Here is a 27,940-nt window from a genome sequence, read left to right on the forward strand (position 1 = left end):
TGGCGGTGTGGGCTTTGGAGGCGGCGGAGGCGCGCAGCCAGAGCCTGCGGCTGAGATGGTGAGGTCCCGGGAGAACCAAGGAGGGGGCCTCAGGTGTCCTGAACTGGGGTGGGGTTCCGAGCGGGGAGAGCGGGGGGCCGGGGAGCGCAGAAGTGGTGTCGAGGTCTGGGGTCAGGAAGGCCCAGGAGCGAGGCTGGAAGAAACAAGGGAAGTCGTGAGGGGGCTCCAAAGGAGGAATGATGGGTGGGGTCGCTAGGGATGGAAAGCGTGGGGTGGTGCTGAGCCGGGGAGCTGCGGAGAAAGGGATGTTCTCGTCCCTGTCCCTCAGGCTAGGGCCCCCACTGGCTGGGGCCTGTGGACCGTGATGTGGGAAAACCACTGGTGAGGAGGCCACGTGACGGGTGATAGCACCTGTTCCGCCACCGATTAGCAGAGTGACAATGCACAAGTCACCTAGGGCCCCCGAGCCTCAGTTTTCTCTCTTTGGATAGCAGGGGGCCTTGGTTCACTCAGCAGGTACTCAACAAACGTTTGTGAATGAAAGGTTTGAAAAGCCCTGGAGAGGGACTGGGTCTGCTGTGGCAGGCCTGGGGGTTCCCCGGGGTGGGAAGGATCACAGAGTCCTGAAGGTGGGAAGGATCACAGAGTCCTGAACGTTGACAGGTGCACCAGGCCTGGGAGGAGCCGTGAAGGGGTGTCTGGGTTCCGGTGAGGACTGTGTTGGTCCCTGAAGGATAAGGGTGAGGGACAGAGGACAGGCGATGGAGCCTTGGTTGGGTGTGGGAAATAACCTTAGAATTTCTGGGGCACACCAGCTGCCCTGGGTGTATCGTAGACACATTTCATGCCCATAGGTCCCCCTGCTTTTCTAGGGCTCAATGGTTCAAATAAATGCAGCGTCCCCAAGTAGGAATTTCAGAAGAGGTTTGTTAATTATAAAACAAACAAGTCTCCAACAAAGAGCAGCTCCCCATATCTGAGGATTCCCTGGGGTATTGTAGTGGGGGATCCCCTTTCATTTATCACTTTTTTCTTTTCTTTTTTTTTTTTTTAATATTTATCTATTTTTGAGAGACAGAGAGAGACAGAGCATGAGCAGGGGAGGGGCGGAGAGAGAGAGGGAGACACAGAATCCGAAGCAGGCTCCAGGCTCCGAGCTGTCAGCACAGAGCCCAACACCGGGCTCGAACCCACGAACTGCGAGACCACGACCTGAGCCAAAGTCAGACGCTCAACCAGCAGGGCCACCCAGGTGCCCCTCATTTATCCCTTTTATCATGCATACTTATTCCAAGCTGTCCTCAGCGCTTGTGAGCACAGGGTGTGGGTCTGTCTGTGATGGCGTATCAGCACGCCTGGCATCTAAGGCATACAGTGAATGTTAGTTCCTTTTTCTCCTGTTTTAAACATTTCATATTTCAAGTGCAAATTAATCAGGGAATTGCACTTAAACTAGACTTGTGGTCTTAATTTTTTTTAATTTTTTTTTATTTTTGAGACAGAGAGAGACAGAGCATGAGCGGAGGAGGGGTAGAGAGAGAGGGAGACAGAATCCAAAGCAGGCTCCAGGCTCTGAGCCGTCAGCACAGAGCCCAACGCGGGGCTCGAACTCACGGACCGCGAGATCGTGACCTGAGCCGAAGTCAGACACCCAACAGACTGAGCCACCCAGCCACCCCCCAAAAAATTTTTTAATGTTTATGTATTTATTTTTGAGAGAGAGGGAGAGAGAGAGAGGGAGACAGAGAATCCCAAGCAGACTCCGCACTGTCAGCACAGAGCCTGATTCAGGGCCGGGACTCAGGAACCAGGAGATCATGACCTGAACCGAAATCAAGAGTTGGATGCTTAACCGACTGAGCCCCCCAGGTGCCCCCAGAATTGTCGTCTTTAGAGGATTCAGATGAGGGATTCCTCACCTAAGGGCCACTCAGGGTCGGGGTTGGCCTGCTGAAATCCCTTGGACAGGACTGGGCATGTGGGCACCTTTGAGAAGTAGTGGGTCAAGTGAGTGATCTCTGCTCTTTCGGCAGGCCTTGTGTGTGTGTGTGTGTGTGTGTGTGTGCGCTCGTGCGCATGTATGGTGCTGCTCACTAGCTTTGGAGAGTGTTTGGAGGAGTGGGGAGGTTCGGAGGGGTGCTGATGGCCGCAGGAAGGCAGGGGTCACACTTAGGCAGATTTCCAGGACTCTTGCAAAAACAATAAACAGCAACACCCTTCAGAAGGAGGGTTGGGACCTCAGTACTGACCAGGATGCCACCTTCGGATGGCATCGCACAGATGGCCAACCTTGTGTCCCGGCTGGCAATAGAGGTGGCCTGAGTGGATCACTCAGCAAAAGGCAGGTGTCTGGTGCGTGGACATCCCCACCTTCTTGGCCACCAAAGGCCACAGAAGCGGAAATAGAATCGGGCCAAGAGCTGGAAGCCTGCATTTGCCGGCCTGTGGTGCGAACCTGTATGAAAAGAGGGACTGGAACCCCGGGGAGGAGAGCACGTCCAGGAGAGGGCGTGAAAGGTCTTTGTTCAGCTGACAGGTGTAACAGGACAGAGAAAGTCCACAGCCGTCCTCGTCATCCATGCTTCAGCTGTCTGGCTGGATTTGAGCCGAACGTACCAGATCCGAAGTTTTTAAGGGCGTCACTTTTCTGTGTTCAGAGTCCGAGCATCAGGCCCACGGCCCTGTTTTGTTCTCAAATAAATACAGTGTGTTACCTATAAAAATAGTTACCTGCTCCACGGCAGAAAACTATCCACTACAAGAACCGTCTTAAGATACTAATGGTCACCCCAAGTTTCTGTCCAACATTTTTGTGGATACGCGTTCTGGGCGTGTGCCCTCCAAACACACATTTCCGCAGGAATAACCTGCACGTTTCTTATAACCTGCTTTCTGCAAAAGTTGGTGTATTATGGAGATTGTCCTGTATCGGTGACAAAGTGAAAGCCATCCGACTGACCAGCTAATCTTTCTGCATCAGAGTCCCTCCCCAGATTCCTAGCAGAGGCCAAATTCCTGTGGTCCTGGGGTGGGATGGTATTTGAAGAGAGAGAGAGAGAGAGAGAGTCAGCTAGGTCAGCAAGATGAAAATATCAAAGCGGGGCTGGCATTTTTATCGGTCCCCGATCCTCCCAGTCGCTCTTGCCTCCCCAGCGATAGCCAGTTTTAACGGTCTCTCTTCCTTCCCTTCCTTCGGAAGCCGCCTCCCCCCGTGGGCTCCGCTCAGCTTCTGGGGGATATTTATTTGGTCATGCAAGAAATAAAACCAGCCCTTCACTTCCTGAAAGAACCTTTTGGCTACCGTCTCTGGCCTAGCGGGATCTGACTTTCCATTTCTGCTTGGCTCTTCATTTTTCCTAGTGCTTTTACACGGTGACCTCCCTAGTCCCTGTAACTCTTGGCGAAACTGGCTGTGCTAACCACCGTGCGTGGCTTGTGGCTTCAAAGTCAGCATTTCCCCCGTGAGGTTTCTCAGCCACCCAACCCTAGAGAGCTCAGTGCTTCCCTCTGCCCTGCCCAGGGGCCACTTTTCTGTGGTCATCTCTTTTCCTTCCTCTCATCTGCCTTCTAGGCTCAGGCAGGCTCTCGTGTCTCTTGAGTGACTTCCTCTGGACCCGGGTCCCAAGGGCGCAGGAAAGAGGGGATTGGATCTCAGCCCTGGAGGAACCTGTAGTCTCGTGGACACCTGAGCGAAGAAGAAAACCTGCAGGAGCCCTTGAAAAGAACCGGGAAAACAAATGCAAAACAATAATCATACTTTCCATCTGTATTCCAAGCCCTCTCACATACGTTTGTTCGTTTCCACGGTGATTCGGAAAACGCGGAGCGGTGTAGTGACCCGGAGCCAGGCGTGTTCTGGGCCTCGTGGAGGTCACCTGGCCGGGTTTTATTCATTCATTCTTCATCAAATGCATCCTAAGCGTCTACTGTGTGCCAGGCCCCACACCGTTCCCCTTCATTATACCCACAGCTCTCGCCATCCCTGCTGAGCCAACGCCTTCCACCTTTTCCAGGTCTCCCAATGCGTTCCCTCCTCCTCCCTTTTGTAGCTTCTATTCATTTCTTCTTATTCTATTTTTGGTGGAAAGGGGAGCCGTTGCTCACCACTTACCATATAATAACCCTTCAGACTCTGTTATGAGGCATCCTCGGGGCCTGCTATATTTGCCTTTTAATAAATCCAAGCTTGCCTGCTCTGCTGTCCCCGGGGCTGCCTGAGGCTGTGAAGGGAGGCTCCCACTGGAGGCCCGGGGTGCGCTCAGCTGAAGAATAATCTCCCGATTTGGTGTGAAAGCCTCATCCCGGTGGAACAGGTGCCCAGGGCTGTCTGGTCGGTCAGCGCAGGTCGGAGAGAGCTTTTACAACACACTGCCCAGGGTCTAGTGACCTTGAACGACAGAGTCCGTTTCCCTGGACGGCTGCCGATTCCCAGGCTCCGGAGACCCAAAGTGGGTAGCTCGTGCCCCCGAGACGGCCCAGCTTAGAGAACTGTGAGACCGCGTGGCTCCTCCAAAGGGGGATTTGGATCAGCTTTAGATGAAGCCTGGAGTCGCCCCACAGTTCTCACAGAAACCGCCTCCTGGGGACAGACTTCCCTCCGGGCAGAGCTGAAGCCTCGCTGAGCCTTGGGCGCGGAGGGTGTCTCAGCTAGTCTCGTTGGTTGCAGGCCAAGGGCCAGAACTCTACTTTGAGTACGAGGGCATATACTGAGGGGATTTGGGAGAGCTCCCGGCTGGGAAAGTATGCTTGGAAAACGGCGACAAAGGGAGATGCTGCAGCGGGAACCGGGGCCAAAATCACAACCCGGACCCGGCCTGGCAAGGACCTTGACGCACGTGCAGCTTGGCGGGTGCTGCCGTGGGCGTCCTTATCAGCAGGGCCCCAGGCGCTGGGTGCGGCTGCTGCTGCTGCCTTCGCCAGCACCTCTCTGGGCCACCAGCTCCCCTCCGTTCTCCGGCTCAGGGGATCCGATCAGTGAAGCCGAGGTCCTCTGCCCAGGCTCAGAAGGCGCATGTGTATCTGGTGTTTTTAGCGGCTATAGTTGGAGGAGATGGGCCTTAGCTCTCACAACTCATTAGATGAAGACTTCTCCAAATAGTGGGAGATACTGGGTGGTTAAGCTTTAGGGGTCCCAGGAGTGAAAGCCACAGCGTGGACACCATCAAGCAGTTTGCCTGATTGTAGAGGAGCCTTTCATCCACTGGAGTTTATGGGGCACCCACCGCGCGCCAAGCCGTGGGCCAGGTGCCTTTCCATCCTCGGTGTCCTCTGGTCCCCCCCCCCCGGAACCTCGTGAGCTGGTGGAGACATGGAGGAGGGCAGAGAGCCGTGTTAGTTGCCAAGGGGGCTCCGAGCTCAGGCTGAGAGGCTGGGCGGTGGAGAGGACGCTGCGTTTCTGGGGAGGCAGCCCAAGTGGCCTCACGAGAGAGTGTCCTTGTGGGAAACTGGGACCGGACGACAATGACGTCCTCTTCCTGCCATCCCCATGTCCCTCCTCCCTGCTTCGGTGCCACACGGGGACCTGGCCTCCTTCAGGCCTTCTCACCCGGCCCCTCCCCAGAGGATCCCCCGCTTCTGTGGGGTGTCTCCTACGTCTCAGGGTTTCCCGGCTGCTTTCCCTCAGTGGTTTTCCACCTGCTTCTCCCCACTACGGGCTGCCGGAGGGTTTACCTTGCCCAGGGTGCAGACGGCGCTGGGTGCTGACGAGCCCAACTTTCTGCCTCTCCCTGCAGCCGCTGAGCGCCGCTGGCATCCTGAGTTCCTCTTCCACCACTTCCAACAGGTCGAGGAATAAAACTCGCTATCGGACCAAAGCCGTGAGCTCCGAGGTGGACGAGAGCCTCTTCGGAGGTGTCAAGGTAACCCTCGCCCAGCCCCTTCCAGGTGGCCGGCCGGGGGAGGCAGTGACCAGGACGGGCGGTGCTCGGGACGCAGCCGGTGCTGGGCAAGCCAGCCCTCTCCCAGGCAGCCCCCCCCCCCCGAGGAAGACCCGAGCAGCCCCTGGGGACAGGGGCACGTGGCTTTCGCCCACCCCTGCCAGCCTCACGTCCGCCCGGCGTGTAAAATCTGGTGTAACGTCGAGGGGGTTCTGTTGCCGAGAGCAGATGGCCGCCCAGTCAGTGCCCCAGGATGGAGACGTCTGAGGGTCAAGGTCGAGTTTGCAGATGGGGAGGGAGTAAGCTGTTTCCCCTCCATCCAAGAACAGCGTCAGCGAGAAACCCAGCCCCCACCCCCACCCCGGGGGCTCAGCCAGCAGGGTTACTGAGCTTTGGGAAACCCCAAGCAGGTCTTCGTGTGCTGATGTCGCCCACACGAAGCGAAGGAGAGAAGGTGCCGAGAGGGAGAGCTAGCTAGAGCGGCCTTGAGATATTCTTGGTACTGGGGACGTGCAGCAGGTAAGAAGGAAGAAGGGAGGCCAGGAGAGAGAGACGGAGAGACCGAGAAAAGACCAGCTGTGAACACCTGGGCGCGGGCAGGTGGGGGGAGCGGTGGGGTGGGGAGGGTCTGCGCTTGCTATTCTCACCGTGAACCGCAAAGGGCTTTCCAGAGGGTTCAAGGCGGCCATCTCTCTCCATTAGGAGACCCCCACCTGCAGCAGTTTCCTACGGACAAGGGAAAATCGGAGGAGCTCACTGTCACTTGCAGGGAGCTCTTGTTTGGGGCCCTTGGGGGGTTTCCTAGTTGCAGCGAAGATAGGTTTGGAAAGGGCCGCCTTCTCCAGGAGTCGTCCAGCTGGCTAGCGGGAGGGGCAGTGGGAAAAATGCCCGTTCCTGGCCCATTTCTTTGGCCTCTTGCGGGGGGAGTCAGAAGTCTCTGAGCCGGCAGTAGGGGGCAGACGCGGCCCGCGGCGCGCCCGAGTTGCGCCCTCTTGGCGGCAGATGGGCAGCAGGGGGCAGCAGCACCCCGGGGACGTCCCTGCAAAGTGAGCTCAGGACCCGAAGGACCTCCACTGAGGCCATCCCCCTGCCTCCACTTGGGATCACAGTTACTGCATTTGGGACAAGTGAAATTCTCTCCTGTGCTCAAAATTTTCCTGAAATAAGTGCTTTTATTTTATTTTACTAAAAAAATTGTTTTTAACGCTTATGTGTTATTGAGAGACAGACACAGAGTGTGAGCAGGGGAGGGGCAGAGAGAGGGGGAGACACAGAATCCCAAGCAGGCTCCAGGCTCCGAGCTGTCAGCACAGAGCCCCACGCGGGGCTCGAACCCACAAACCGTGAGATCATGACCTGAGCTAAAGTCAGATGCTTAACCGACTGAGTCACCCACCCAGGTGCCCCTATTTTATTTTGTTTTGTTTTGTTTTGTTTTGTTTTATTTTATTTTGTTTTATTTTATTTTTATTTTGTTTTATTTTATTTTATTTTGTTTTATTTTATTTTATTTTTATTTTATTTTGTTTTATTTTTATTTTATTTTGTTTTGTTTTATTTTATTTTTATTTTATTTTGTTTTGTTTTATTTTATTTTAATTTAATTTAATTTAATTTTTTTATTTTCAAGAATCAGACGCTTAACTGAAGGAGGCACCCAGGTGCCCCAGTGGTTTCGCGTTCTTATTATCAGACTCGTTCACGGTTGGAACATTTTGGAAAAAAAATCATACATTTAATATGTATTCTTGCTAATTCTGACTCCCTGACTTTCTCACCACATTAGTTGTAAGAGCAGGTCTCTACCAGGCCCTTTAGCCGTTTCTAACTCCCTCCATATGATTTTTCTTTTTGGGGGGTGGGGGGAGTCCAAGTAAATTAATCATAAGGAAAGATTAAACACTCCCAAATATCATAGACTGGATGAGTCTGTATCAAAGTGTGTATCTCGAACCCACCGTGCGTCCGAGAGGGACCATTCTCTCTTCTTACATATTTCATGGAGGGAGAGGACCCCGGAGACCCCAGATTTTCATTCCTGATGGTTTGGGGTTGGGAATGGACACATACTAGGCACTCCCCTCCCCATCCACCCAGGAGTGTCTGCACGAGACACGGAGGGTTGGGGGGGCTTGTTCTCAGAGAAGCTGGTCAGTACAGAACACATGCAGCCAGGTTCAAGTGCACTGCTTTCTCAGTGCCCCAGCAACTCTCGGCGGTCCCCACAGGACCGGGTGCCGGCCAGCCTTCTCTGCCACCGGCTGGGGTGGAAGAAAGAGGGGAAGGCTACCCTTGAAGAAATTAGGATTGACTGGCAGGATGTGGGCTGACCAGCTTCTAAGCCGTCCTTCCTGACCCCGTAGCCTCTGACCCAGGACAACAGTCCTACCGTGCTGCTCCGAGATAAGCACGCCATTCGGAAGACTCTCGCTGCCCTGAGCTTGGACCACAAGCCGGAGACCATCCAGGTCGTCACCCGGGACATGGTCCGGAAACTCATGTGAGTGCCCAGGGCGCGGTGCCCGGCCTTCCTGTCCCAGCCTGCCCTTCTGCCGAAGACCCGTGCGGGGAGAGGGGGCTCCCTGGGTTCATGAAGTTGGTCCGGCCCCCCTTTCTTTCCTACTCGTCTCCCCTGTTTGCCTCCTAGCTCTCCTTCCTCGGCATTTCGGCCTCTCTTGTTTCTCCTCTTTTTGTATCTCTTCTTGCCTTTACCCTTGACCCCCAGCATCTTCCTTTTCCCTTTCCTCTGGCTGCTGACGGACCTATTGGCAGAGGGGCCGTGCTCGGTGGGTCCCGGCCGAGCCCCGCTAGTGCTCTGGCTGCACCAAGAATCTGAAGTAAGGGGGAACTGCCCAGATGCCGCCCAGGCCCCTGGCTTCTTCCCGGGCTCTGAGGCCAGAAGAGGAAATTCCCAAGGGGAATTCCCAAGTTCCTCTGGGATCGGCCCCACACGCCCGCCCGGCTTCCTGCCTGGAGCCGCCTCCTGGGCGGGCGCCCTGGGGTCAGGCCTCCCCCTCGGCAGTGTGAACCGAGCTTTCGCTCAGGGGCCCGGCTGCACCCTCGGGACCGTTCTCCCAACTCTGGCCGCACCTCGGAGAACTGGAGCTCCCCGCTGCGCCGCCCGCGTCGGGAGCTGGGGAAGCCCGGCTGCGACACGGCTCGGCGAGCACGGTCGGCTCAGCCCCTGGCGTCAGATGGCCCTTTATGGTCAGCAGAGCTGCAGCTGCTGGTGGGGCCCAAGGCAGCGTTCCTCCCTGGAGGGGTCTAGTCCTGCCGGCCGGGATGCCGTCTCAGATGCGACCGTTTCTGGTCGTTCAGGTCCCAGGCCACGTCCCGGATCCATCACTCATTCGGGCCTCCTCCCGGACCCTCCCCAACACACACATGGGCACGCGCGCACGCACACACACACCCGCACACACACGCACGCGCACCTGCCACATGCACACACGCCTGCATGCACACACAATGCGTGCACACATATACACACGCACACACTTGTGTACACATGGTCACATATACCCACACAATGCACACGTGCACGTGCGCACACACACACACACACATGCTCACGCTCGCACACACATGCACGTATTCACACACACTTGAACACACTCACATATACTCACACACATACTCTCACATATGCACGCACACACATGTGCACGCACACACATGCACTTGCACACATACACTCACACTCACACACGTGTACACATATAATCACATGTTCACACATGCACATACACGCATGCAGACTCACACACTTGCACACGCAGACTCACACACATACACACGCACATGCACGCTTATACTCACGCACGTGCACACACATGCACGTGCACGCGCGCACTTATACTCACACGCGTGCTCACACACATACACACGCACGCGTGCGCACACAAGTTTTATGGGATGAGGTTCACTTCCTGCCTCAGACCGGCTGCGTCTCGCTGCCGTGTCCCTGTTAAATGGCCTCACCCAGAAGCAGCTTTAGTCCTGGCCCCTGCTTCTCCCGCCTGCATCCTCTATGTATGTCATTTGTTTGTAATCATTATAATTAACTATTGGTTTGTTGAATGTGCTGGGCGGCTAGGAGGAGAGGGCCACAGACATGCCTCCAACTGTTGTCGATCAGAGATTTTAATTAATATTTAGGGTTCAAAGCTTCTCTCTGGGCCGGATGGACAGGGATGCCTAGGTTTCTCACGGCATCCGTTTCGACCTTGTCCGGCGTCCCCTCGCCCTTTTTAAGTCGTCCTCGAGGAATAAGCTATTTTTGGAGTTCAGGTCGCCGGCGTCGTTTTGAGCTCTGCCTCTGGGCCCAGCTCTGTGCCGTGGCCTGGGTCGCCAGGCGTGCGGTCAGCAGCGTCTGAGTCTTGGAGGAGCGTGTGGCCCAGCACACAGGCTGCACCTGCGGGGCCACAGCACAGGCAGCGGGAGCCGCAGGCGTGGGCTCCCAGGAGGTCAGCTCCCAGCCCGGTTCGGGGATGCACGTCTGTGCACATGGCGCAGGGCCTCGCGGCTGCACAGACAGGGCAACGTACGCACCAGGCCTCTTAGCAAAAGTCCTTAAAACGTCTCTGTTTGGCCCGTCCCTTGCCTGGGACCCCTTCTCCCCAGGGGGCCCATCGGGCCGGCACGGGGGCGGGGGGGGGGGGGGACGCTGGCAGTGGTGAGGGAGGAGGGGAGGGCGGAGCGGTGCTGAGAGCTTCCCCCTCCTCCCCACTGACTGTTCATCCCCTGCGTCAGTGTCCCCGCCAAGGATCCCTCGGGGGAGTCCCTCATCATGAGCCCTGAGGACTTTGAGCGCATCAGGTGGGCGTCCCACGTCCTGAGCAGAGAAGAGCTGGAGGCCAGGGAGCAGGCCTTCCAGAAGGAGAAGGAGGCCATCATGGTAGCTGCCCTCCCCGAGCCCCGATCTCTGCCGATGGGAGCGGGGAGCTCTGGTCAGGGGGCCTTGGCAGGAGGCGCCCACGTGTGCTTCCTGGAGACCGTAGAGCGCACGCCAGGTGTGGACGCTGCTGGGGGGCGCGGGGGCGGGGCGAGCAGGAAGCCAGGCGGAGAAACTTCGGGGTTCCGAGGGCATGACGGGGTGAAGCCATCCCGGGGGTCACACTGGGTCACCCGTGGTAGCGGGGCCAGCGCCCAGGGCAATCCCCCCACTGATCCAGACCGCGTCCCGCAGGACGCAGTGGCCACACGTAAGAAGATCATGAGGCACAAGGAGATGGTGTGGAGAACCACCAGGAAGCTCAGCGACCTGGAGGAGGCGGCCAAGGAGAGGGCCCAGGACCTGCTGCAGAGAGCCAGCCAGCTGCAGGCCGAGCAGCAGGAGGAGATCAGGGACATGAGCAAGGTGGGGGCTCGCTCCTCCCGCACCCCCAGGACCCACTGCCACCCCCTCCCTCCTCTTACCGGACAGGCTCCGCCCCAGCTGGACGGGGGGGAAAGCAGGGGTGGCCGGTGAGGGGCTGATGGAGGGGGCGTGTTGCCGCGGTCGGAGGGAGGACCGGCCTTGCCACAGGCTAGCTGTGTGACCCCCAGCAAGTCACATACCCACCCTGGGACTCACTTCCTTCATCTGTTTGTGTTGTTTTGTTTTTTTAATGTTTATTTTTGAGAGAGAGAGACAGAGCATGAGCGGGGGAGGGGCAGAGAGAGGAGTAGACACAGAATCGGAAGCGGGCTCCAGGCTCCGAGCCGTCTGCACAGATCCTGATGCGGGGCTCGAACCCACGAACCGTGAGATGGTGACCCGAGCTGAAGTCGGACGCTCAACGACCCAGCCCCCCAGGCGCCCCTCGCTCCCTTCATTTGTAGAGCGAGAGTGGTGAGACCGCTGAGCAGGGTGATTGGCGGGGGTGAACGGGCTAACCCACAGCAGAGGCTTTGCCAAGTGTGGTGGGCACATGAAGGTGAGGACGCGACTTCCGCGTCTGTCCTGCTGGCTCCGTTCTGGCCGCGCGCCCTGCCCTCCCCCCGCAGCGGGCTTCTTCTCAAGACACCAAAGCGCCTCCTTTAGCCCAGAGCATGAAGACCCGAGGCTCGTTTGGACTTTTGTTTCTCAGTTGCACGTGGGCCCCAAGCAAATGCACACCGCCGACCCCCAACCCCCTCATCTACACCTTCTCCTCACACCTCCTTTTATTTTCCAGAACTTTCTCTCGCTCATTCTCACGGATGGCCGTCCCCTGATGTGTCACGTGGGGCTCTTCCCCCTTAAAACTCTAGCGGCTTGGTCTCTGCAAGAGTGTCTTAGGTTCCCTGAGAAGTAGGACAGAGGGTCTGAATATGGGGGTTCATGGGTCCCCCAGGGGGAACCTCGAACCTCTGAAGTTTCATGGAAATGTAACGTGCGTGTGTGTGAGTGAATCTTAAGGAGGACAGGGTCCATAGCTTTCCTTATGTTCTCGAAGCGCGACGACACCCCGGACACGAAGGCCCGATACCCTGCAAGGCGCTACCGTGGCCTCTCCTCGCACAGACCAGGGGCCTGGCACATGTCGGCGTGGAGCTCCGCCGAGGCGAGGGCGAGCACAGGATGCTCTCGCTCTCCCGGGCTTGCGCGAGGCTGTGCGCGTGTCCAGCATACCTAGCGGGACCCGTTTCTCGCCCCCACCTTCCACACCCCCTGGCGCATCCCGCCCGATCCGCGTGCCTTGACCCAGGGCCACTGTCGTCTCCCCGCCTCCAGATCATCCTCAATGCCAAGTGCCACGCCATCCGGGATGCCCAAATCCTGGAGAAGCAGCTGATTCAAAGAGAGCTGGACGCGGAGGAGAGGCGTTTGGATCACATGATGGAGGTGGAACGGCAGAAGGCCGTTCAAAGGCAGGAGGAGCTGGACAGGAAGAGGAGGGAGGAGAGAATCCGGTAAAGCGGTGGTTTTGGGGCCTCCCTCCCTGGCGCTTCCGTGGCTCTTTGGGTGCGGGTAGCCTTGCCAAGGGAGGAGAAGAGAAATGGTCACGATCACCATCTGTGAGCATCTCAGAGCCTGAGGAAGGGATTCCGAGAACCGCAGAGCTTCTCAAGGCTGATTCCCAGGATGGGTGCTTCACAACCTGGCCCCCCTTCAGCCTCGTTTCCCACCTTTTCCTGCCGTCCCCTCTGCGCGTCCCCCCCCACCCCCTTCCCCCAGCACCCCTGGGCTTGCCACAGTTCACGCTTCTGTCCTTCCTCCTGCTGTGAAGCCTCTTCTTTTCCCCCTTTGCCCCTGGAAAACGCCTTCTCTTCTTTCCGTGTGTGACACTTTTGCCGTCACCTCCCCCGGAAACCCCTCTCCCTTCACCAGGCAGGCTCGGTGGCTCCCTTCTGGTGCCCGGCCACACCGTGGTGTGGTCTCCCACACACTGTGTTATGCTTCTCGCACCGCGGCTCCCCGGCCCGCGCCAGACTGCGTGCTCCCTGAGGACGGCGTCCCCGTCTTAACTCACTTCCGTAGCTCCCGGGCCTCGCAGAGAGTGTGGCCGGTGGTTAACACCTGTTAGAATGAATAAATTCAGTCCCCTTCCCTGTGCAGGAAAGGACAAGCCCCAGAGGAGGTAAATCATAGAATCATGGTGTCCCAGATCTAGATAGAACACCCACCATGGAAGGCAAGAGATATTTCCATAAACAGTCCTTGAACCACACTGACTGGCTGGTGTCTCTCTCCGTCTGATTCAGTCTTCTGGAACCATCCATCCCTGTTCTTCTCGTAGGTCCCTGGCAGACTACAGTAGGCTCCCTATAAACATTTATTTATTAGCTCAGTAGTTCTTAATCTCCTGCACAAACGGCTCTAATTAAGGAAAAAATCTCTGCCTGCCTCATTAGGCCGCTCTAATGATCTGAGCTGGTCCTTATATTGAGCCCCAGCCCTGCCTCCCTGAGACTCTTTTACTCATTCCTCCCGTTTATTTCATCTGGAGTCAGGAAGCCATTCAAGGGCTCCACCTGGATGGGAGTCTCGTAGTCCTTCCTCCCCATGCTCACCCCGACCTGTGTCCTCCCTCATTGTCCCTGCCTTTACTCATCCGTCATGGGGTCTGGACGCCTCTGGGTTTATTGTCACCCCAACGACACACAGGGAGTCACCGGCCACGCTGATTGCAGACTCTGGGTTCTCTGCTTTTTACTGTGGAGCTGAGCCGAGAGGCTTGCTCACACCCAGCCCTGTCCACCGGCGGTGAGGGCCGGGGCATAAGACAGACGCACGGCTAGCGAAGTGGGCGGGGGAGGGGGCTGGGGGACAAGACAGGACGCAGCAAGAGGCAGCACAGGAAGGAGACCGTGGGCTTTCTAACTGAAGCGAGCATGGGGGGCCGGTGCCCCACAATTGCTCTGGTGGGCTTGCGGGGGGCGACGATAGGATTTCAGAAGCCCTTGACACACTGAAAGGGAGAAGGTGCGTTGCGATGTGGGGTGCACTCGTGGGCAAACAAACGAAGAAGGGGAATCTCAGGCAAGGCAGCTTGGGGCGCCTGGGGGGGCTCGGTCAGTTAAGCATCTGACTTCGGCTCAGATCGCGATCTCAAGGTTCGTGGGTTCGAGCCCCGCGTCGGGCTCTGTGCTGACAGCCGGGAGCCCGGAGCCTGCTTGGGATTCTGTGTCTCCCTCCCTCTCTGCCCCTCCCCTGCCCGCGCTCTGTCTCTGTGTCTGTCTCTCTCAAAAATAAATCAACGTTAAAAAATTATTTTAGAAGAAAGGGGGCTTGGGAGGTAGGGAACCGGCCCCCTCAGGACAGTCTGGTCTCAGGAAGCACGGCGATGTTTTACGGGGCGCTCGTCGAGTTGTCCCTGTGACTGCCACCTCCCATCGTGGGGGCTGTGTGGGTGGAGGCTGGAGCACAGAAGCGCGGGCCCGGGTTTCTGAGCCCCTGCGCTGCCGTTCGCTCCTAGGGGCAGACGGCACATCGTGCAGCAGATGGAAAAGAACCGGGAGGAGCGGTCGCTGCTGGCGGAGCAGCGGGAGCAGGAGAAGGAGCAGGTGCTGGCGTCCATGCAGCAGCTCCAGGAGGAAGATCTGCGGGTAACGCGCCCGACCGAGCGCCGCTCCCAGCGGCTCCGGCGCCAAGGCGCTCGAGATCCGGGGGACTGGGGCGTGCACTGCTTTTCTGTGAGGCGCCTGCGCATTTCACATCGCCGCCCTCAGCTCGTCGCGGCCGCACTGAACACGCGTTTGGCCGTGGCGCCGCGCTTGGGGGGCGGGGGTGGGCAGGGACTTGGACTCGTGGCATCCCGCCCCCCTCCCCGGGTCGCGGGGTCCGACACCAACGCGTCTGCGTGAGTGGACACAGAAGGGAAATACATAGCTGTCTGCCTCGCACGCGCAAGCCCCTAGGGATGTTTTCTAGCCCTCTTGCCATTATCCGGGGACACGATGCGCCAGGCAGGTGGACCAGAGCGGGGGTCCACGGCCCAGGCTCCCTGCGGTTCCCTCATTCAAAGCGCAGGGCACCCCAGTGTGATTAATTGTGTGCAAGAACCAAGCCTTTCCCCCTGCCGCCCCCACAACCCCCCCCCCCCCCAACCCGTTCGTCCAAATAAAACCCGTGGGCACAACCATCGCAGAAGAAACGATGACATACCCGCCGGAACTACCCGCCCCAACTACGGAGACTTAAATCCTCTCCTGTTTGCGGGTCTGGTCTGCTGGGATTAGGCAGAGGCCCTTGGCTGGCGAGCATTTGGCACATTTATTTGTTCTCCCCTCCCCACTCCGTTTTTTTGGCCTGTCAACATTTAAAAAAAAAAATCAAAAAAGTTTTTTTAATGTTTATTTATTTCTGAGACAGAGACAGAGCATGAGAGGGGGAGGGGCAGAGAGAGAGGGAGACACAGAATCCGAAGCAGGCTCCAGGCTCCGAGCTGTCAGCGCAGAGCCCGACGTGGGGCTCGAACTCACGGACGGTGAGATCATGACCTGAGCCGAAGGCGGTCGCTCAACCGACTGAGCCACCCAGGCGCCCCTTGCCTGCGAGCATTTTTATACACACAGGCAAACTGGAAGAATTGTGTCACACCCATCAGCGCTGGGCCGAGACTTTGAGACTTTCCGGTTGCCCGTCTGCCTTGCTCGCTTGTCTCTTTTCGGAGCACATACGCGTTCTGTCACTGTTACGCTATTCGGCGGTGAGCTGCAGGTGTCTTGGCTCTTTGCTACTAAATGCTGCAGCCCTTGTCTCGGAAGCGCAGAGGCGTTGTCTGTCCAGTGGACGCTACGACACTCACAGCCCCTCGTCGAAAAGCGGAATCCAATGATTCTCTGATATCGTTTAATACCGAATCCACATTCAGTCGCCCAGTGGCTCCCTGAAGGTGCCTTGAGTTGTCTTCTGTCGCTCCAACCAGGATCCAGTCAAGGTCCCCACCTTGCATTCACTTGGGCCTCCTTTGTCAGCTTTCGCCTGGAAGAACTCTGGCTCCTTCCTGCCTTCATTGCTATGGCACCGGTATTTTGGAGCGCCCAGGCTAGCTAGACTTGAGGAGCGTCCCCCTTTCCGGCCTGTCGGGTTATGTCCTCGGGGTGTCATTTAACTTGTGGAGTGTGCATTCTTTCCTTTTTCTCCTCGTTCCCCGCGTTAAGATGGCTGGTTGCCGTCCCCCCCCACCCCCACCCTGTGATGTGATGGCAGTGAGGGATGGGGGTCCCTGAGGGGTCTTGGGGGGCAGCCTCACGGTTATGGAGGCTTCTCAGAGTGCCTCACAGTGTGAGGGCCTGTGTGGGGGGTGAGGGGAGGAGCACTGGGAGAGTCAGGAAGACCGGGGGGGGGGGGGAGGAGGCAGCCTTGTGAGCTGCTTGAGAAGGGGGCCCAGCTGGGCTGAGAAGCCAGGGAGGCCTGGCCGAGCTCCTGGCTCAGGGAGCAAGGGAAAGAGCCCGGAAGAGGAGACAGGGCTTCAGCATGCAGGGAAGGGGTGCGAAAGGAAGACCGGGAGATCCGGCTAGATTGTCGGAGGGGGAATTGGTGGACTCCCTGAGAAAGTTCCAGGCGTCCGTGAGTCAACACCGTCGCCCGATGTGTCTCGTTGTACTGGTACTGTCCTTCGAAGAGGCACTTTCCGAGCTTCTAGGAAGTGTTCTTAGGCGACTTGAAGATAGGAATGTGTTGGGGCGCCTGGGTGGCTCTGTCGGTTGAGCGTCCTGCTTCGGCTCAGGTCATGATCTCCTGATTCGTGAGTTCGAGCCCCGCGTCGGGCTCTGTGCTGACAGCTCAGAGCCTGGAGCCTGATTCGGATTCTGTGTCTCCCTCTCTGCTCGTCCCCTGCTCGTGCTCTGTCTCTCTCTCTCTCTCACTCTCAAAAATAAATAAACAAACATTAAAAAAAAATTTAAGATAGGAGCGTGTGTCTCCCAGCTCAGACCTGCCTTATGATCTCTGGGTGGTGCAGGGCAGTGCTCCCCACCTTGCTAGCGAGAGGGAGAAGAGCAGGGCGGTGGGGGGGGGGCGGTTCCTGGGGTTGCTTTGCAATGGCTTCAGAGATCAGAGACAGTGAAAGTCCTTCAGTTTCTTGGAAGTCTAGTGAGCCAACAAAAACAACAAACTGAAAAGTAAATAGGCAAAGACGTGAGTCAATGCATGGTTGTATGCATCGTGGATGGGAAGTCAGTGGGTTTTCTAGCTGAGCGGGTCAAGGGATTAAATAGTGCATGGGTACCAGTGGCAGCCCCAGCTCTGGTGGGAAGCAGATAGAAAGGAAAGGAAGAAAGGGAGAAGGGGGAAAGGGGTGGAGAGTCGCTGGGCCAGGTGGGGAAAAGTGGGGTGAGTGAACAGGTAGGCACGGCGAGAGTGAGGGAGCGCTGACGGCCATGACTCATGCATCACAGGCCTGGGGGGGAGGTGGGGGGGGCAGTCAGTGCTGTGTTGATCTGGTGCACGAGGCTTCCCGGAAGCCCTGAACTCGGCTGTGAGTCAAGCTTGGGGAGAGCCCGCAGAGTTGCCTCAGATGAGTCAGGTCAGAAGCGCGGCTGGGGAGGAGCTGGAAGTCTTGGGTGGGGCCTGGCCTTTGACAGATGGAAGGAACTGGAAACAGCACACGGCGGGAGTTGATGGGTAGAAGAATTGGGCACAAAGAGATGGAGATTCCTGGGAGAGTATAGGTGGGCCAGATTCCAACATTCCATCTTGTGCACAAGACTCCGCATGGGGCCCTGAGAATGTGCTCCATCGGATCATCGGGGGCTTTGCAAGTTCAGGCTCCTTCCTTAGAAGGGATCTTGTCCCTCAGGGTCAGGTGCCTTGACCGCCATCATTCATTCATCGTGTTTCTCTGTGTCTACCTTTTTTTTTTTTTCTTTTGCTCACATGCCATTCACTTTGGTTCTCCTTTATCCCTGTTCTAGTTTATTGAGTATTTGCTGTTTTCCTCTCACTGGGCCGCATGTTGTCAGGGAAGACAGGAAACGTGACGTGGTTGCCGTCCGCCGGCTGGGACAGAGTAAACCCCCAAGAATGAATGGGGACCCACAAGGCAGTGCCTGAGCTGTGGCACCGTCTTGAGTGCAGAGGGGATTCAGAGGTGCAGAGAGAACTGACAGAGAATCTTCCAGGGAAGACTGGAACTTTAATTTAGAAAGACCAGGTTCCAAAATTCTGGAACTGGCGTTTGTTAGCTGGATGGCCCCGGACAAGTCACTTAAATTCAGGGCCTCAGTGTCTTCATCTGCAGGAGAGACATAACAAGCTTTACCCTTCAGGGTCTTGGGGTGCATTTAGGTTTCAGAGCTAGGCTGCATAAAGTGCCCAACGGGTAGAACATACTCAATGAGGGCGACGCTTTATTATTTTGGTCATCGCCATTGAGTCGAGACCAAAAGCTAGGGTTTGCCTAAGAGAAGAAAATTGAAGGCAGGGGAAAAGCCCGGGAACAGCGGGTAGGACTTCGCAGGACACGTGGGAGCCGCCGGGTAGAGTTTTAAGAGCCTCTGCTTCCTTGAGAGTGTATAGAAATCAAGAGTGTCAGGACCGCCACCAAGCCAAGAGGGTACAGACGGCAAAGGGGCTGCGAGGGGTCACCGGTGACTGGAGGGCCCCTTGACCAGGGGCCAGCGGCGGTGGCTAGACCGCAGACGGCGTGCGTCCCCCTGCCTCTCTCTGCCCCCACGCGCCAGTGTCTCCTGGTCTTGCCCCCTTCCACTTGGAGGCTTCCTTCCTTCAGGACATGGAACGAAGGCACCAGGAAAAATTGAAGATGCAAGCCGAGATTAAGCGCATTAACGACGAAAACCAGAGACAGAAAGCAGAGCTGCTCGCCCAGGAGAAGCTGGCGGACCAGATGGTGATGGAGTTCACCAAGAAGAAGATGGTAGGTTTCTTTCTTTCTTCCTCTGAGCGCAAGCAGGGAAGGGGTGGGGGGGGGCGGGCAGAGCATCCGAATCAGGCTCCGAGGTGTCAGCACAGAGCCCGACGTGGGGCTCGAACTCATGAACCGCGAGATCACGACCTGAGCCGAAGCCGGACGCTCCACGGACTGAGCCACCGAGGCGCCCCTGAAGACGGTAGGTTTCCGAGGCCTGGGGCTTGTGGCCACGAGCGAAGCATCTACGACACGGACAGGCAGGCCTGACGAGCGAAGCATCTACGACACGGACAGGCAGGCCTGCGATCTAAGGGGACTCGCCGCAGGCAGCCATGCCTCCCTTTCAAAATGGATGGCCTTCATTCAAGGACCTGGCTCCTTCTCCTCTTCGTGTTGGCCGGTTCGCTTATTCATTAACAGAGAGCAGGCTCGAGGGACACCCAATTTAGGGTGTTATATCCTTGTTAACACCTTTGATTAGAAGTTGGATGAGGGTCAGGTACCGGCAGGGAACAAAATGAAAACTATCGGGGAAAGCGAAGTTTTTGTGGATTCCTGGTGGCCTCTGCGTAATTATATCCCTGGTAATCATGGGTCACCCGCCCCATAACTTTCTTGTGAAAATTCCTCGATTGGGCATCCTGTCCTGGGTGTCAGAAAATAGAGCCTTCTCCCGCAGTGGCTGTGGAAGCCGCAGGCACAGGTGTGGCGCAGAGCAGGGGATCCAGGAGAGGCCGCTCACGCCACGTGGGCTCACTCAGGAGCCGGGCTGAGAACCGGAGGGACCAGGGTCAGTGAGGAGTGGAGAGTGGAAAACAGAGCCAACGTGGCTTAGACGGAGCGAACGTGGAGTTAGGTAAAACGAGAAGGAAGGGCTGAAGGTGGCAGGAAAGGCGTTCAGTGCTGCATGCGCGTGCCCCCTCCTGCTAGCTCCGAGGCTCCGTGGTGACAGAGAACGTGCCCTACTTCCCTGTAGTAGGGATGGCAGGCAGGGGGACATCGCGGGCGTGTTCTGAAAATGGCGGATCGGATATACCTGTATGCTCCAAATGCAAGCCACAGAAAATGAAGCTCAAGAAAGCTTTTTAATGTATTTATTGTTTGGCTTTGGCTTGCTTATCAGATGCCAGGAGATGCAAGCAACAGCAGGAACAGAGGTTGGGGGCAGAGATGGTTGGGGGCAGGATGGTTGGGGGCGGGGATGGTTGGGGACGGGGATGGTTGGGGGCGGGGATGGTTGGGGACGGGGATGGTTGGGGACGGGGATGGTTGGGGGCGGGGATGGTTGGGGACGGGATGGTTGGGGGCAGGGGTGGTTGGGGGCGGGGGTGGTTGGGGACGGGGATGGTTGGGGGCGGGGATGGTTGGGGACGGGGATGGTTGGGGACGGGGATGGTTGGGGATGGGATGGTTGGGGACGGGGATGCTTGGGGATGGGATGGTTGGGGACGGGGATGGTTGGGGACGGGGATGGTTGGGGGCGGGGATGGTTGGGGACGGGGATGGTTGGGGGCAGGGGTGGTTGGGGGCAGGGGTGGTTGGGGACGGGGATGGTTGGGGGCGGGGATGGTTGGGGGCGGGGATGGTTGGGGACGGGGATGGTTGGGGATGGGATGGTTGGGGGCGGGGATGGTTGGGGACAGGGATGGTTGGGGACAGGGATGCTTGGGGACAGGGATGGTTGGGGACGGGGATGGTTGGGGACGGGGATGGTTGGGGGCGGGGATGGTTGGGGACGGGATGGTTGGGGGCGGGGGTGGTTGGGGATGGGGATGGTTGGGGGCAAGGATGGTTGGGGATGGGATGGTTGGCGGCGGGGATGGTTGGGGACGGGGATGGTTGGGGACGGGGATGGTTGGGGGCCGGGGATGGTTGGGGGCAGGGATGGTTGGGGACAGGGATGGTTGGGGCATCACAGTGATCACGGAGCTGCCGTACGTCGGGAGCTCAGTCTGTGCATGGGCTCCATGCGCAGTGCTTTACAGCTGTTGTCTCACTGAACCATTACAGCACCTTGTATGCCCTGTCACTGACTGATGCAAAATACCCCGAATGCTTCGCTGTGTGTCCAACAGCAGACCGGGTCGAACGTACCTGGAATGCCGTGGACTTTGTGCGGAGCTCAGCCACCGGTTCCCCGAATGGGTGGATGTAGTGGTAAAAAGCCGGTCACGTGTGGGAGCTGGTGGACAGTTTGCAGAGCCCGTGGCCGTCATGACAAGAGATGAGGTGGCGAGGCGACGGGGAGCTGAGAGCGGTTGTTGGGGACCCCTTGGACCTTGAGCGGAGCTGGAGGCCTGGACTGGTGGGGAAGTCACCGGAGATTTCCGAGCAGGAGAAGAGTAGGGCTGGTCTTCACACGTGGAAGGGACACCGGGGGGCGGAGCTGGGATAGGCTGGCAACCAGCATAGCGGTCGGGCGCTTGGGCACGCCCACAGCCCATGTCACCGGACTCACCTCACAGGGGCCTCTGCTCTTGCAGCCGGGGCTGCCCCTCTAGGGCTAAAGGCAGAGGCTGGTTGTGGAAGTCTCCAGAGTTCCCTGCCCTGCCATCTGGGGCGAGGTGAAACCGAGGCCAGCTTGACACACAGCCCCCCGTGCACAACTCACAAATGGGCAACTCACTGGGCTTCACAGAAGGCTGGGCAGGTAGAATGATGGCTACGGAACATTCTTTATGGAGGGATCACGCTTCCGCCCGACCCAAGCCATTAGTCTTATGACTACCCAAGAATGCTAGTTGGGAAGCCGGGTTTGGGAAGATTGTAGGGATATGTCTGCTCTTTCCGAGAAGCGGCAAAGGGCGCCGACTCTGATGGTTCGCTCCTTGGGTATCTGCTGGCCCCCGCGGGACTGCCCGAAGCGTGGCTGGCCGTGTGCCCAGGGACTAATGAGGTAACCCCCACCTGCTGCGTTTTACACGACACGCAGGATGCCGCGGTTGGTACTTGGAGAGACGGCCCACTGGCCTTGTTACTCGGACACGGTCTGCGACGCAGCGGATGGAGCGTGAAGGCTGGGCTTGGGATGCCTGCGTGCGTTGCTAGCTTTGTTTTGTCCAACCCGAAAAGCAGTCAGGGAGTGGAGACCCCGGACAGACCGTTGCGGGGGCTTCGTGTCTCTGCAAGGCTGCAGCGATGGGGGCTGCTCTACGAGACCTTTTCTTCCTGGCAGGCTCGAGAAGCAGAGTTTGAGGCTGAGCAGGAGAGAATCCGGAGGGAGAAAGAGAAGGAGATCACCCGGCTGAGGGCCATGCAGGAGAAGGCGCAGGATCACCAGGCACAGCAGGTACCCGCTCAGTCCCGGCTCCCCTGTGCCTCCCCCACTCCCTTAACTACCCCCTTTGACAGCCTGCGAAACCACCCTGGAGGGCAGAGGTGCGGAAGAGGGGATGCAGGTTACGTAGACTCGAACAGTCTGATGAGGGCAGGGAGGAGCAGAGAGAGAGGGAGACACAGAATCTGAAGCAGGAGCCCGATGCGGGGCTCGAACCCGCGAACCACAAGAGCATGACTGGAGCCGAAGTCAGACGCTTAACCGACAGAGCCACCCAGGCGCCCCGATCATTAGCAGTTTTTAAAACGAGAGGCAATCGCAGGACCGCCTGGAGGTGTTCGAGGTCTGGGGAGGAAAGCATCGGGATGGGTGGCGGCGAGGGAGGGCAAGGTGACCCCTCGGGGTATCTGCGGACCAGAAAGTTCTACGAGATTCCACGTGCTCTTCCCTGCAATGACCTCGTCGCCAGAGAAATCCACGCCACGCCTCAAAGCAGGCCGCGTCGGAGTCTGCAGCCGGTGTCTTCCTGAGGTGCCCGCTGGGTCTCGGGGTCGGTTTGCACCCTCGCTGGTCTCCCCACCCTCTCCCTGCCCAGGACGCCTTGCGGGCCAAGCGCAACCAGGAGGTTGCGGACAGGGAGTGGCGCAGGAAGGAAAAGGAAAACGCGCAGAAGAAGATGGAGACAGAGGCCAAACTGCGCCGGAGCCGGCTGGAACAGGTGGCTTTCAAGGAGCACGCTCTGGCCGTCCAGGTGCAACGGGACCGGGACGATTTCGAGAGGATTCTCCGGTAGGTGGGGCCGGGCACCCCGGCTTCCTTTCCTTGGCCTGCGGCAGGGATGGCCCGCACTGGGGGGAGGACCCTGCTGGCAGGTGCACAGACAGAGGTGCTCTCCTCTTGCCCGGGACGGTGGAGCCATTCTGAATGGATGGGTAGTTGAAATGTTTCAAAGACAAGAATGGGGAGCCGAGAGGTTTTGGTCTTTGGTTTTTTATTGAACTTTTAACGTTTATTGATTTTTGAGAGAGAGAGACAGAGCTTGAGAGGGGGAGGGGCAGAGAGAGAGGGAGACCCAGAATCCGAAGCAGGCTCCGAGCTGTCAGCATAGAGCCCGACGCGGGGCTCGAACTCACGAGCCGTGAGATCATGACCTGAGCCAAGGTTGGACGCTCCGCCGACTGAGCCACCCAGGAGCCCCAGGAGCCAAGAATTTTCCGATTAGGGATTTGGAAACCAGCACCCGGAGGTGTCTAAAGAATTGGGTATTATTTGGATTGTTTTTCCCGGAGGATTAAAGGCGTAGGTAAAAGTATACATCTGGTCCCTCTGCCCTCCCCTGCCTCGACGTACCCCCGCTGGTTAGGGGTGAGGATAAAGCAGGCAGTGGGGGAGAATACGAGGAACGGAGAGAGCTTCGGACACCAAGCTTGTGAGTCACTGGAGAAGAGCTCCGGGGGGCGGGGGGTGTCTTTGCCATTCATTTGATAAACAGTATCCAACACGTAAACTCAAGGCTCCGCCGTGGGACATATTGGAGGTGAACAAAACACTGTCGTTGGCCATCGCTGTGGGAAGGATGTGAGCAACTCCTGCTTGGATTGACCTCCCCTGTATCCGTCTGTCTTTCCTGCCAGCTCGTCATCCTTTTATTTTCATTGTCTTTTGTCTCCGCGATAATTCCCACCTGTAAGTGGAAGTGAGGTGTTCACAACTGTCGCTCTCCCTGCCCGTCGTTCACCCCCAGAGCCGCCAGCCGTCACAGCTGCTCTGGCGTCAGTCGGGGTCACCTGCCGCCACCAGACCCCACCCCCTGGGCTAAGTGTTCTGGGCTCACCGGGAGTGACTCCTTTCTTGCTCTGGTTCGGACTCTGTGATAGCAGCAGCTTTCAAAGAAACAAACCGAATTGCGATGGGGGTGTGGATACGAGATTACAGAAATCGTGCTCCGGTGAGTAGAGACTGAGAGGTGCGGCCCGGCCTTCTCGTCTACCCGGTCTATGTGCCGGAGGTCCGCCTTGGTATTGACCCCATTAGTTGCATGCCAGACCCCAGGGCCCCCCGCCAGAGGCAGCGCAGATCTATAGGAATCTCCGTCCTTGCCAGGGCCGGGGTCCTGGTCTTTTATTGGACCCTGGGCCCCCCCGCCTGCTCCCCCAGCCGCGGTGGCCTTTGCCTGCCCTCAAGGGTCATGCCGTGGTCTCCGGAAGCCTGCCGAGGAAGGCAGCTTCCTTAATGGCCCCGAAGATTCTGCCCCTGGGCTCCAAACTACCTTTCAGATGCCTGCCCTCACTGCCACATGCCTTTAGCAGGCACTAATAAATATTAATGGAAAGAAATTAAGGTCCTCCTTCTGCCCCTGACCCATTTGTCCCTTCTTTGCTTTGTTTGCCTGAAGCATATGCGCCAGCCAGTTATTAAAGCGAGACCAGCCCCTCGGAGATGTTCGGTCTCACCTGCTGTTCTGGGTTAGCATCTAGACCTGGTGTCTCCAGGGCCACGTGACCACCAGGCCAGGTGTCTTCAAGTGCTAGGAATGTCCCTGCCCGTAGCCAGCAATGCAACTTTTCCTACTTCAAAGCATGACCTTGTGGATGGCCTCTACACGGGATTCCTGCTTCTGGACAGAGGGATGCCTTTGACTCTCAGCTCACCGACTAGGCAGGGAGAGCTGACCTCCCCTCCCCCGTGGTGTTGAGAATTGCCTTGGAGCGTTCACCAAGTACTGTGGCCCGGGCTTCACCTCCACAGATTCTGATGTAACTGGTCGGGGCTGAGGCCCAGGCTCCAAGGTCACTGCCCTAACCCCGTGAAGTGACCAGGCTCTTCCCCACTCAGATTTCCCACTGCCTGCCAGCCCAGGGGATCTCCAGTGACACAAGCAGCTTCCCATTTGCACCCTGTCTCGCAGGATGTAAAACAACAGAAAACCCTTATCCATCTAGGAAAATAAGGGCGAGGCAAAGAGGCAAGGCTTCCTGCTGTCACAGATGTGTCTGAGCGATGGAGGTTTGGAGTCTAAATACAGAAGGGTGAGGAAGCCAGCGCGTGTCTCCGGACAGCCTGGGAGGCTCCGTGGCAGGTGCAGGGTTTGGGAGGTGCCCGCCGGTGTAAGGGACGTGCCCAGAGTTGAGACGATGCTGCGTGTTGTGGGTCTGGGGAGATGAGTAAGTGACTTGTGCTTTTGGAAGCTTTGTCGGGGACACGAGTACCCTCAGGGCAGGGGGGCAGGTAAGGAATCCCTGCCTGAGATGATTTGACACGTTGTTTTGGTTTTTGATTCTGTCAAGAGGCATCTGGGTGGCTCCGTTGGTTAAGTGTCTGACTTCGTCTCAGGTCATGATCTCGAGGTTCGTGGGTTCGAGTCCCACGTCAGGCTCTGTGCTGACGGCTCAGAGCCTGGAGTCTGCTTTGGATTCTGTGTCTCCCTCTCTCTCTCTCTCTCCCCTTCCCCTGCTCATGCTCTGTCTGTCTGTCTCTCTCTCAATAAATAAACATGAAAAAAACAATTTAATAAAAATAAAAAAGAAGAACTAAGATGATAGCCCAGGGTGGCCTAGCACCGCGCTCCCCCTGGGATGTGAACACAGTACCTTTGAGTTTTCCGGAGCCTGTCTGGCCCACACGGGCTGCTTGGCTGCTTGGCCAGGGAAATCAGGGCCCGTAAAAGTCCCCTCGTGAAGAGGCCCCTGTGGGGAATTTGGCGAGCTCCCGCCTTCTTCCCGCAAACACGAGAGCCTGCACGGCAGGTGTCAGTCCTTGTCACTTCTAAGCATCCCCGTTGCAGTTTTGTTAATGTCATTGTTATTGTTTGTGGGAAGGAAGGGAGGGAGGGAGAGGGAGAGAGACTATCTTAGAACAAGCCAGAGACGAGTTCTGCATTGTACGACAGAAAGAGCTGGAACAGTAGCTTCCAGTGGGCGAAACCCTGAGCACAGGCCAGCTCCTGGTGAAATATAAGAATGCGGGATCTCTCGTTCAAAAAGTATTAAGAATTTCAAAACAGTGGGCACCTGGGTGGCTCAGTCAGTTAAGCGTCCGATTTCGGCTCAGGTCTCACGGTTTGTGGGTTCGGGCCCCGCGTCGGGCTCTGTGCCGACAGCTCAGAGCCTGGAGCCTGCTTCGGATTCTGTGTCTCCCTCTCTCTGCCCCTCCCCTGCTCACACTTTGTCTGTCTCCCTCTCTCTCGAAAATAAATAAACATTAAAAAAATTTAAAAAAAAATTTCGGAACAGTGATGGAGGAGAACCAGAGCGTGCACGGGGCCCTTCGGAGCCCGCCCGCGGTGCAGGGCCTGGCTGAGGAGGGGGCGGCATGCCTGGGGGCAGCTGTGGTCTCTGAGCCCCGGAAAAGGGCCGCAGTGTGCGGGGCTGCGGTCTCTGAAGCATGTCCACCGGAGGAGCCCTTCCGGAAGGTTCCCGGGGTGCCTCTCCTCGCTGGGCCGGCCCAGACGGGCCGTTGGGCAGCCGGTGTCCCTCCTCCAGGGCTCAGAGAGAGCAGATCGAGAAGGAGCGGCTGGAGGCGGAGAAAAAGGCCGCGGGGCGCCTGCGGCACGCGGACGAGCTCCGGCGCCAAGTGCGCGAGAACCAGCAGAAGCAGGTGCAGGACCGCATCGCCACCTTTGAGGAGGGCCGGCGTCTCCAGGAGGAGGCCCAGAAGCGGCGCGAGCGCATCGATGACCTCAAGAAGAAGAAGATCCAGGAGCTGAGGTGCCCCCCTCTCCCAAGGACGGGGTGTGCGGGAGTCGGGGCGACTCCCGGCTCCGGAGGGGGGGGGCTGCCGCAGAAGGTTCCGGGCCCGGGGCCTCCTGGATCCGTGGCAGGGGCCGGAGCCCTGACGGGAACGTGTCTGGGGGACGGATTGTAGGAGCCGGGATGGGGGGCGCGGGCCCCCAGGTCCCGGAACCCCCACCGGGGCCTGCTTCCTGTTGCTCCTGTCTGGTCCCACGGCCCACGCACGCCTGTCCCGCCCCCTGCCCCCTGCAGAGCCACCGGCCTCCCTGAGAAGTACTGTGTGGAAGCCGAGCGCAAAGCCAACATCCTGCCAGCCGCCTCTGTGAACTGAGGGGGGCCTCCGTGTCCCCGGGGACGCCTGCAAGGGGACAGGCTCTGCCCAGTCTCTGGGCGTCCATGACTGCCGCTAGCCTAGACATTTTAGAGGTACAGATTAAATTTATCCCACTTCTTTAAGGAACGGCTCAGCTTTCTTGGGGGCGGGGGGCTGTGTCTGCTGCAGGGTACTGAGCGGGAGCCAGGGCCGAGGGCGGCGCGATGGCCTGGGGCAGGGGACCGAAAGGTGCCCTCTGCAGGTGGTCCCTCCCAGCCTCTCGGGCCCTTCGCCCTGCGTCCTCTGGCCTTTTTGGGGCCCCGGGATGTGGCCTTCGTGTCCTCCTTCAGCACGGCCTTGCTCTGCCCCTGTCCCACGCCTGGTTTAGAGGTACTTCAGGGCCAGCGGTTGGAGCTGTCTCTCAGGGAGGGGCTGGGGCAGGAGGGACCCGGGCTGGGCCCCCA

At 58.0% G+C, this 27,940-nt stretch overlaps 1 protein-coding gene across 1 annotated transcript; it reads left to right on the top strand.

Moving 5' to 3' along the window:
* On the top strand, positions 1-27,601 carry CFAP45 (cilia and flagella associated protein 45). The gene is made up of 12 exons (XM_047092999.1): positions 1-58; positions 5,733-5,858; positions 8,240-8,376; positions 10,629-10,773; positions 11,065-11,235; positions 12,574-12,752; positions 14,759-14,888; positions 19,016-19,162; positions 22,332-22,445; positions 23,029-23,222; positions 26,915-27,139; positions 27,416-27,601. Exons 1-12 carry the CDS (start codon positions 56-58, stop codon positions 27,492-27,494), a joined length of 1,650 nt encoding a protein of 549 aa, XP_046948955.1. The 5' UTR covers positions 1-55; the 3' UTR covers positions 27,495-27,601.
* Positions 27,602-27,940: the final 339 nt, after the last annotated feature.

Source organism: Lynx rufus, unplaced genomic scaffold (genome assembly GCF_022079265.1).
Source record: "Lynx rufus isolate CCGP_SWC_20201006 ecotype Redwood Valley unplaced genomic scaffold, mLynRuf1.p SCAF_31, whole genome shotgun sequence".
Lineage (NCBI taxonomy): Eukaryota > Metazoa > Chordata > Mammalia > Carnivora > Felidae > Lynx > Lynx rufus.